Below are 11001 nucleotides of genomic sequence, written 5' to 3' on the forward strand. Positions count from 1 at the left end.
AATGAAATCATTAAGAACTTGAATCCCCAATTGATTATTAAAAACCCTAATTTCACAAATTCAACGAATCGATGAACAAAATGCCAATTCAATGTTCCTAAATTATCCAGTATACTCTCTCGATATATATTGAATCTACTCTTACACATCACCAGCCTATATTTCTATGGATGATGCAATGTATAGGAATGCATGACTTTTTATGAACATTTTCATGAATTGCATAAAGCATAGAGGTAAGTTTCCATCCCCTATCGAACCCTATGTCGATTTATATTCTATCGAATTTATTCCCCTTCTTTCGAATGCAAAGAATAAATCATCTACAATCACATAATAATTGGCCAAATAATTATGGAAACATTCAACTCATATAAATCAAGCATTTGTCCAATCGAAATTAATATTGAATTTATGAAATAACGAGAATTTAAATCATCAAAAGGTTCATCAAATTCCTAATGAATAAAAGCCCTAGCCTATAATCATCATTGCAAAAATCAAGAAATTGAAAAACGAAATTAAAAGATAATAAGAATACACCCGTATAGAAGTTCTTCAATCCGTGTGTATAATCTTCAATCCCTTCTCGAGCTCGTGTGAAATTGAATCCAAAATCAAGTTTCTTGCCTCCAATTTTGGTCTCTCTTTTCTCCCTGGTCGTTCTTACCCTTCATATCATGATCTTAGGTCTTTATATCGCGTCCAAATTAAGTAGAAAAGGAGTTTCAACCAAAACGAAAAACCGCGCCCGGGAGTTCCAAAATCCTTCTATGCGACCGCATAGAAGGAATCTATGCGGTCGCATAGATCAATATTTTTGGGCTCATTGAGTCCCTGGAACCCTCTATGCGACCGCATAGAAGGTTACACTATGCGGTCGCATAGATGTAACATCTATGTGGTTTGTTCAATTTGGTCCCCGAACTTCTTTGTTGCTTCTCTTGACTTCTTTCTTCGATTTCTTCATCTTTTCAACAAATTTTATCTTCCAATTGATGATTGATACCATCAATTCTTATGCCCCTCATTCGGCATATCTTTTGAGTATTTGCGCTTTGGTCCTCCAACTTTCAATTGTCTTCATTTCAGTCCCTATTCAATATTTTCTTCTTCCAGTTGTTTTGCTTTGTCATTGAGCTTATACTTGGCATGTCTTCCCTCTCTTTTTGCATTTAGCTCAACTTTTCAATATTTGCACCTTTGGTCCTCGAACTATCAAATTGTTGTGTTTTGGTCCTTCTTCGGCTCTTTTCTCCTGAATTTCACAATTTCCATTGAATTACCTACAATACATAAATTTAACTGGATCAAGTCACAATTCCACCATTTTATCCATGTTTAAGTCATGTTTATGATCCAAATAAGTGTGTAAAAACACACTTATCAGTACTCAAAGGTTTTGAATTGGAAGTCCACTTGTGAGAATGGAACCATATTGCTCGTGACTCAAAGAAGGGCGAGAAAGATTGAACTTCACAGCATACAAGATAGAGATGCAATGGATTGGAGAATAGAGATTAAAAGGTTCCTTAAAGAACCTAATGGAGAGATTAGTAGGAAAATGAAGCTGTGTTTGTTGAACTATACACTAATAGATGAAGAGTTGTTTAAGAAACACTCTGATGGTGTATTGCTAAAGTGTGTAAGTTTGCAAGAAGCCAGGACGATCATGGCTGAGGTGCACGAAGGGATATGTGGAGCTCATCAAGCTGGCCAAAGGATGAGATGGTTAATTATTAGGAGTGGATATTTTTGGCCAAAGATGGAAGAATTATGCATTCAGTATGCAAAGAGTTCTTTAGCATGCCAAAAGCATGGTCCAATACAAAGGGCGCCAGCACGAGAGATGACACATACTATTAAACCTTGGCCGTTCAAGAGTTGGGCGATAGACCTGATAGGGAAGATTTATCCCCCATCGTCCAAGCAACATACTTTTGTTATAGTTGCAACCGACTATTTCACCAAGTGGGTAGAGGCGGTACCTTTGAAAAAGATCACCCAAAAGAATGTCATAGAGTTTATCCGTGATCACATCATTTATAGGTTTGGAATTCCACAAATGTTGATGGTAGATCATAGAACATCTTTGAATGGGGATCAAGTAAACAAATTTTTGAGCGAGTTTGGGGTTAAATTAGTAAACTACACACCATATTACGCTCAATCCAACGGACAAGCAGAATCTTCTAATAAGATTCTAAAAAATATCATTAGAAAGATGATAGACGAAAATGCCAGAAATTGGCACGAATGTCTGAACAAGGCCTTGTGGGCTTATAGAACATCACCTCGGTCAAGTACCAAAGTTACTCCTTTCCAACTTGCTTATGGACAGGAGGCCGTTTTGCTTATGAAAATCAACGTGCAATCGATTAGAGTGTGCTTGCAACATATGTTGAATGATGATGAGTATACCGAATCACTAGTTCAAAATTTATTGGGATTGGACGAATTAAAGTTGGACGTCTTAGATAGATTGCAAGTTCAAAAACAAAGAATGGCTAAGTTTTATAATAAAAAAGTCATGGCCAAGTCATTCAGCCTGGGTGAACTAGTTTGGAAGATGATACTCCCTTTGGATAGCAAGGATCTAAAGTGCGGGAAGTGGTCGCCCAATTGGGAAGGACCATACAAAATAAACAGTGTGTTGCCCAATGGAGCGTATCATTTGGAAGATTTATATGGCACCAAGCACGTGAGATTCATTAACGGCAAATATTTAAAAAAATATGTTCCTTCTTTATGGGAATGTGAACAGATAAAAGCGTAATCAAAACATGTTGAACGATTAAAAGATAACAAGATCAGAGCGAAATACGTTCGAATAAAGTCCTTTATTATCAAACGTTCATTACAAAGTTGCAAGATACAAATAATAGATGCTCTACAAACTACAGTTAAAAGTAAGCTAATCTCCCGGTCGATCGCCGAGTAAGAGGGTGGACTGCCATCGCACCGGACTGGCCTCGCACCGCCTTCCTAAATGCATCGCTGCAATGGCCGGCAAAGAGACTGAGAAGCACTCTCAGCAAGCAAGGTGGCCCGCAAGCATCCCAAAAATTACATTCTATCATCGAACTCCTTGTAAAGGACAAAGAGACGATGGGAAGAACTTTGATGGGAAAAACTTTGTTGCTGGCCAAAAAATATTTCCTATACCTCCCATACCAAAGGTGACATCAAGACAAATAGTAAAATGGGCGGACCAAACAATCCATTTTTATAGAAGATGAAAGTTTTGGATTGATTGTCAGAATGCCAAACAATGGTAGCAAATTGGTTTCGAAGAAGAAAATAAAGATGAAGATGGAAGATGGAAAGTGCGAAGCATACATACATTTATAGGGGGGTGGAGATGAAGAGATAGAATATGAGCAGCGACATTCTACCTAGTAAATGGAATTAAGTAGCCCAAAATCTTAGGAAAAGAGGTGGAAATATCAAGAGAAAATGTGCAATATTTTTAACACAAAGCAGTCAAATGCTTGAAGAATTGGAGGTTAAAAGACAAACATCAAATAAATACACAAGGAGTTAACATATATGTTCATTAATGATGAACAAGGTTACAAAGGGAAAATCAAATGCGAAATTACAAAAAAAAAAGTTAAGGCGTCATATGTCTTAAATTACAATCCACCCCATACTGAACGAATTCGTTCCCTAAGTTTTTCCCAATCCTCGTTCTGCCGAGAGGAAGTGATGTTCAATTCGGCCACGACATCATCATCAACTTCCAGATTCTTGTATTGCTCGACCAAAGACTTAGTTCGCTCAATTCCCTGGGAGGCGTTGCGCTTTTTAGCAGCCATTCTCCCCTTGCAGTTGTCCATTTTGGCTTGAAGTTCCTTCATCTGAGTAGCCAAACTAACCATCAAAGAGTCTTCAATCATGACTTCGGAAGAGATTTCTTTCAACTCGTCCTCAGCCTTGTTATCTCTAGATGCAAAGACTCTATTTCAGATACGGCATGAAGATATTGAGTACTTTTGACCTTCAGTTCAGCATTCTTGGCCAGCAAGGAGAGGACCTCGGAATGGATAACTTTCAACGTCGCTTTAAAATCGGCAGAAAGATTGAGCGACGGAAGTGTCAGTGCTTGCTCCAACTTCGCATTCAAATGCTCAAGCTTATCCTTATGTCTGGCAGCACTAGCCTTACCAATGTCCATATCCATGAAAGATACGTACTCAAATATCGACTGTTTGAGAAATTTCAAATCTTCCTCTGAAGAAGTAGCAAAACGACCAGATAGAGTAGGGCGAGATGTCTTAACTTGCCCCCAGGAAGCGAACAGGTCTTGGATGGAATGCACAATCTTATCAGCATCCTGCAAGGAAATTGTCAATACTGAAGATTCTCACTACAACGAACAAGATGGAAATAAAAGTGAAGCAAAGATTACTTCATCAATAATCTTGGAAGATGGCATATCCTCAGCCAAGGCTGCCACCTGTGGCTCCACCATTCGCGAGGACTTCCCCTTGTCTAAGCGAGAAGATGTTCCCACAACAGGAAAACTCATAGGAGCATCTGCAGAACTCAAAAGCAACAAATCAGAAACCAATAGCACAAGCAAAGGTGAAGCATCAAAAAACTGAATTACCTTCTGCTTCGATGTTTGGGGGGTTGACGCCCTGGGAAGAAGGTGGCTCATCCATTGGTTGTGATGAGGATTCTGGGACTGAAAATGTCTCTTTAAGCGTAGTCCCTTCATCAGCTGGTTTGGATGAAGCAGCCTCAGAGGAAGATGATGGAGTAGGAGCTATCGATACCAAAGCCTTTAAAGGAGAGGCTGAACTTTTCTGAGAAGTCTAAATAAATCATCAGCACACAGAAAAGTTTCAAGTATGGAAAAGTATGCTTATGAGTAAACCAATTTAATTACCTTCCTCCTGATGATAAGAGGGGTATCATCATCATCATCAACATCATCCTCCAGAATGGTAGATGCTGAGGCTGGCCGTTTGCGGCTTGGGGCACTTTTGGCTGCAATAGGCTTGGCAAGGAGAGAAGAAGATGGACGAGCAGACTGTTTAGCGCGACGAGGAGGAGAAGGACTCCGGATGGACAAAGGAGTGACTAAAACAAGAGGAGGGGAAGAAATGCTCGGCTGGTCCAGTAAATGAAAGGCACGATTGGCATCAGTCGCAAATAATCTGCTCTTCACTGACGGCTAGAACTGTTCAAAAAGGGGGTGAATGGCATGGCTAGAATTGAAAGGGACTAATGAAAAATGGCTAGTCAAAAGAAGATTGAGAGCATTTATAACCTCTGCCTCCGCCTTATTGATAATATAGAAGCGGTCAATCAAGTTCCTTGAATAGCAAGGAGGAACAGGCCAGGTTTGGCCGAAACCAACTTGGCGAGCAAAAAATTGGGGAGCATATATTTCTACCCCTGCCTTAGCATTGGTCCCCGTCAAAATATCATGAAATAACTCCCTCCCGGTCAAGAACTGGATCCAAATGAGTAGAGAGGTGCTCGCGCTGTCTATAGTAGAGGGAGGATGCACATAGTCTGGAGTCAAAAAGGGAGGAAAATGAAAGAATGAAGGGATTGAATCAAAAGAATAAAAGAATGAAAAAATGTCCCTTCTAGACAAATTTACAGAAGCCAGGGGCTCAATGGCTAGCCCATAACAGCTAGCAGAAGGACGAGAAATTGATGGAGTACCAAGCAACGGAAAATAGGATCTCAACCACATTTGAGTGAACCAAAAAGGTCCACTGCCAGTAGGAGATGCACCATTCTTCAATTGAGTTTGAAGAGAAGCCATACCTCTATAGAGGGCAGCCAAAAAGAAAGAACATAAATTCAAAGGCCTGCTACGCGCTAATTCGTGCACTATGGGTAAATAGCTCAGGGAGGGCTTTATGCTTGGCACACACAAAATATATTTATAAAGCCAAACCAAAAGAAAGGCTACACTCAGTATGGGAAGGCTCAGCGCTCGAATGGTTATAAAGGGCTTGCAGGCTTGAATAAGACTCGGTGTAGTTTCTACCAAACTTTGGGGCGCCACCAGAAACTAAGATACCAGGGAAAATGGTATTGTTCAAAGGTGGTAGATTCACTAGGGCCCCAACATCCCTTAAAGTAATAGACATGGGGCCAAGAGGGAAAACAAAGGTATTATATTCAGAAGACCAAAAACTTAGAGCGATCAAAAAAAGTGCTGAATCAAAAGTAGGGGATTGAATAGAGATTTCTAACAAATCAGAAATTCTAATATTATCAAAAAGTGCTTTAGTAGGATCATGGTCCACAAGGCGAGCATGCCACCTACGGAAAACTACGTCAGATTTGGGCTAAGTGCGAATACCTCTTTCGCGAAGTGGCCCCAGTGGCAGAGAGTTTAGAAATGGAGGGCCTTGAGTACAAGGAAATAGCTGGCCCACCGCCGCCTGTTCGACTACCTCTGCATTGTTGAAGAAAGAACCTAGGTAGAACTCATTGAGTTCGACATTGGCGGGCGCGAGAAAGTTCGGAGTTATGTATGGACGACTCAGAAATTTTTGAAAGTCATCAAAACTAAAGGAGTCGCCAGATTGAGATTGTGAGGTAGCTATTAGGGATGAAACGGAGTTTTTTCAGAGTTACGTAGCAGGGAAGCAAAAAGATGAACAGTAAATCGTCGGAGAGAAATGCGAAAAAGTGAGGCGTGATTTAATAGTGCAGTGAAATGGCGTGTTTGGGGGTTATAAGGGTTTGCAAAACGTCGCACCTTTTCAAGCATGGAAGAAAACAATGATTGAAATTCTTGGGAATTTCGAATGTTGCTGGAAACACAAAGTGAATATAGTAAAATTTAATAATTGGTATTAATTCTGCCATATTGGGGGGTAATTGTTGACACATAAAAAATTCAGCCCAAATCGAACGGCCCAAAGAATGAAGCCCAATTGGAGGATCCCCAAATCAGATAGCCCAAAGAACGAAGCCCAATCAAACAATTTAAGATGAAGGCCCAAATATGGAGGCCCAAGAACGTGGTAACACCATCGCTCAAGTTTGCAAGTCGCCCAGAATCTGAGCGAATAGAGTGCCATGCAGTCGCCCAGAGCTATTACTCTATTCTCGCCCAAACTTTCGAGTCACCCAAGGTCTTAGCAAACACGAAATGTTGTGGTTATCAAGAAGTGCAGTTATCAAAGCAGTTATTAAAGCAGCCCTATCACGTTCCACGATTCAAGGAACTTAATTGAAGACGGTTGAACGACAAAGAGTAATGGCAGCAGTTAGAAAAGGTAGTTCCATAACAAGTTGGCCATTACGAGGAAAGTGGGCAGTTATAGAACGATCCAGCACTTTTAGGCGGTTGATCACAAAGAGATCATCCAGGGAGTATAAAAGGAAGTAAAGACATAGAGCAAAGGGACCGAATCCAAAACTCTCGAACAGAGAACATATAATTTTAAATTTCTTAACTTAGATTTAAACACTTCTTTCAATAACTCGTGTACTTGCGCCCCTTAGAGGCATTCTGTTTTTAATTTCCGATTGTAAAGTCACCGCCAATAAAGAACACCCCTTTTTGGAACTTTGTCTCAAGAGGTTTGTCCCTTACATAATCGTCTGATCTCTTTTTAATTGTTAGCGACTAACTCGCGCGAAACAGCCTTTAAAAAGTTCTTCCCATGAATTGCCAGGGCGATCGCCCAGGCATCTGGTTTTGCCTGTGTTTTGTTTTGACATAGCCGGCCGATTGCTCGGCCTAAATAACTGGGCTGTCAACCAGTTTTGTAGTTATGTGAATCTCTCCAAAAATTGCACTTTGGCCCCTCTTCTTCATTCTTTCCTTATTTTGATCCTCCACTTTTAATCACTTTAATTTTGGTCCTTCAACTTCTTTTCAATGGCCAATTAATTCTTCTTTATTTTCCAATTACTTTGAAACGGGCCCAATATTAAAAAACAAAACGAAATTAACCCAAGTAGAAGTCAATACTTTAACAACATAAAAACTTAGTGATATGGCTCAATTAAGTGCACAAAATACATTTATCAACCGTTATTGTGCTACTCTATCTTGAGTTAGAGGTTCTCTAAGTTACAAATTATTAGATCACATGCGAACGTATACAACACTCAACGAGCATTTCTAATACTCGTGCCATATAACAGATGGCTGCAAATTTAAGGGTGTTGACAACAGAGAATGCATCCCTACGAGCAATATTTGGATAATCAAACATTTGATTAAAAATGTTGTGGACCTTTACTATAACGAAAAATGTTGTGCAAATAATAAAGACACTAGTATGAATATAATTATTCATAGAAATATGCAAGAAACAAAAACAATACTATTTGATGTGCCAAAAATAGCCTTAAATATGATCAACTAATACGAAAGCAGCCATTGGTAATGAATTTGCCATCTTAAATAATGTAATATGAACCATTTGACACAGTATTTGGGGTGTTTCATAAAGCCTAGTTTTAAAATAATAATTTATGTCGTAAATAATGTTATTTACGTTTTCTTTCCTAGTAGAGTACGCGGAATCATGTTGGCAATTTGACCAATTCTTTAAGTTTAGATTTCTTGTCCACGCCATTCACGACAAAGTCTAACGACATAACAAGAATGGTAGTGAAATTTCTTCGTAGGAATCGTCCATTTCCCGTTTCACCCAAGACCAAATGGCCAAATCCAACTAGTCAAAGTCTATAACCCTCCTCCATCTTCACATATATCGGCCAATTCTCCTCGAACTGCAATCCCAAATCCGCTATTCTCTAAAAGTTTTCTGAAAATCATGGATAGGGAACAAGACGAAATTCAGTTTATGGGGTTCTTTGGAATCTTCAAAGAGTCATACAATATAGTTACTTCGTGGAGAAAAATTTTCAGCCAAATAACCTTAGCCTTAATCCTTCCTCTTTCCTTCATCTACTTAGCCCACATCCAAATTTCAGAGCTTCTATTTGCAGATATCGTGCATAATGAATACATGTTGGATATAACTCCACAGGGTACTTCTTCATATAACACTATCTCGAGTATTTTATCATCTGAATTGACTGCCTATACTCTGTTCAAGATTGGCTATTTGATTTTCTTCACCATTCTTGCCCTTCTTTCTACATCTGCTGTGGTCTATACAATTGCATGTATTTATACTGCCAAAGAAATTAGCTTCGGAAAGATCATGAGTGTGGTTCCAATGGTTTGGAAGAGGCTTATGGTTACGTTCATATGGAATTTTATTATTTTCTTTGCATACAATTTAATTGCATTCTTGGTCTTGATCTTTATTTTCAGTCTTTTTTTGCTCGGATCATATAATAAAACTGTGGTAACTTTAACCTTACTTTTTATCATCATATACTTGATCGGAATGGTATATATCAGTGTAATATGGCATCTGGCAAGCGTGGTTTCGGTTTTGGAAGAAAGTTATGGCCTTAATGCCATGGCAAAAAGTCAGGCTCTTATCAAGGGGAAAATGGGAGTTTCTGTTGGTATTTTTCTTGTATTAGGTCTATGCTTCTCAGGAATTCAGATGTTTTTCGAAAATCGTTTAGTCATTCGGAAGGGAGAAATTGGACTTGTAAACAGAGTAGGGTATGGAAGTTTATGCCTATTTTTGCTGTCAATTTTGATGCTATTAGGCCTCATCATGCAGACAATAATCTACTTCATCTGCAAGTCGTATCACCACGAAAACATCGATAAATCATTGTTAGCCGATCATCTTGGAGGGTATCTTGGAGAATATGTTCCGTTGAAGACTAAAGATCTTCAACTGGAGCAATATCAAGTTTGATATGGGATATTTTTTATATGGTTCTGTTTGCATCAACTTACTTGCAATCTTGTACTATGTAACGAATAATGAATTATGAAACTGAATTGCCTAATTACTTTCGCCAATGATTTTGCTTTGTCTTGCTTTATTTACTTTCATACTTTATAAAATTGGTTCTTCTAGCTCTAAATCAGTCTAAAAGTTTAAGATGTGAAGTTCCTACGTTTGACAAATTTATAAAGAGTTTACAAATTTCCAAAATATGTAGATAATAGTGAGAAGTTGTTATGAATATGTATGATTGAAATTAATGTTTGACAATAAATTAAGAATAATGCTATCTAACACTGCGACTACTTTGTCTCTTTCACCTTTGTGATTGCCTTCTTTGTTGCTTTTCTTGTCAGTTTTTTACCAACTATTTGGGAATCAATTTTGCACTGCCGTCCATTCGTTTTACCCTCTGATTACTATCTCGTTTCGCCCCTTATTTCGTTGCTTCCGTGTATAGCTTCAGCGAGTTTTTGGTATCCTTTGTCATCCATTGTGAGTGGGTAATCTAGGTTCAATTTGTATAGTGCTTCTGTGTGATTTTCGACTCTTGATATGAGCCTCAATCCATTCACTTTAAGTCTATTGCATATTTAACTTACTTTGTGTTTGTTAATTGATTGATTTGTGCGTTTATCACTCTAAACTAGTATCAAAGCCTGGTTATAGGCTCCTATAGTGGCTGTTTTTCATATTTCTAGGCTGGAATTAACCTGTGGTAAATTAAACATCTGTTCATGGTGCAATTGAAGCATGGGTCTGTTGATTTTACAATAAAGACTTGCATTCTTAATTAATTTCGTATCTCTCATAATTATAGACCACAAATCGGTCTGCTATGGTAAATTGACTGAAACTCTTTAAATTTTTTCAATAGCAGGTCATCCTGTGGGATGACCAATAGCATTGTAGCCTTACTTGATGCTAGTATTTTAGGACTATTTGCCTAAATTGTAATATTAACTAAATTGTAATATTAACATTTTTGTGGCTCTATTTTTTGTTGCATAATTCTGTATTGTTGCTGAGTTATTTGTGAATAGAGCTGTTACCTTTGACTTTAACTTGTCGATAGTTCCCCAGAGATTGAGATTGAGATTGCAAATATCATGAAAACCCTAGAAATTTAGACAAGAGTATATCCAGTGGTGGACGCAAATATTTTGAGTTAGTGGAACACAATCAA

At 38.5% G+C, this 11001-nt stretch overlaps 1 protein-coding gene across 1 annotated transcript; it reads left to right on the top strand.

Annotated features, from left to right (window-relative positions):
* The first annotated feature begins 9353 nt into the window (after positions 1-9353).
* Positions 9354-9782, top strand: LOC111365737. The gene has a single exon (XM_022986274.1). It carries the CDS (start codon positions 9354-9356, stop codon positions 9780-9782), a length of 429 nt encoding a protein of 142 aa, XP_022842042.1.
* Positions 9783-11001: the final 1219 nt, after the last annotated feature.

Source organism: Olea europaea, chromosome 17 (assembly GCF_002742605.1).
Source record: "Olea europaea var. sylvestris chromosome 17, O_europaea_v1, whole genome shotgun sequence".
In the NCBI taxonomy this organism is placed as follows: domain Eukaryota; kingdom Viridiplantae; phylum Streptophyta; class Magnoliopsida; order Lamiales; family Oleaceae; genus Olea; species Olea europaea.

Coding starts and splice junctions, on each gene's coding strand:
- LOC111365737 (XM_022986274.1), top strand. CDS start 9,354: ATGGTATATATCAGTGTAATATGGCATCTGGCAAGCGTGGTTTCGGTT.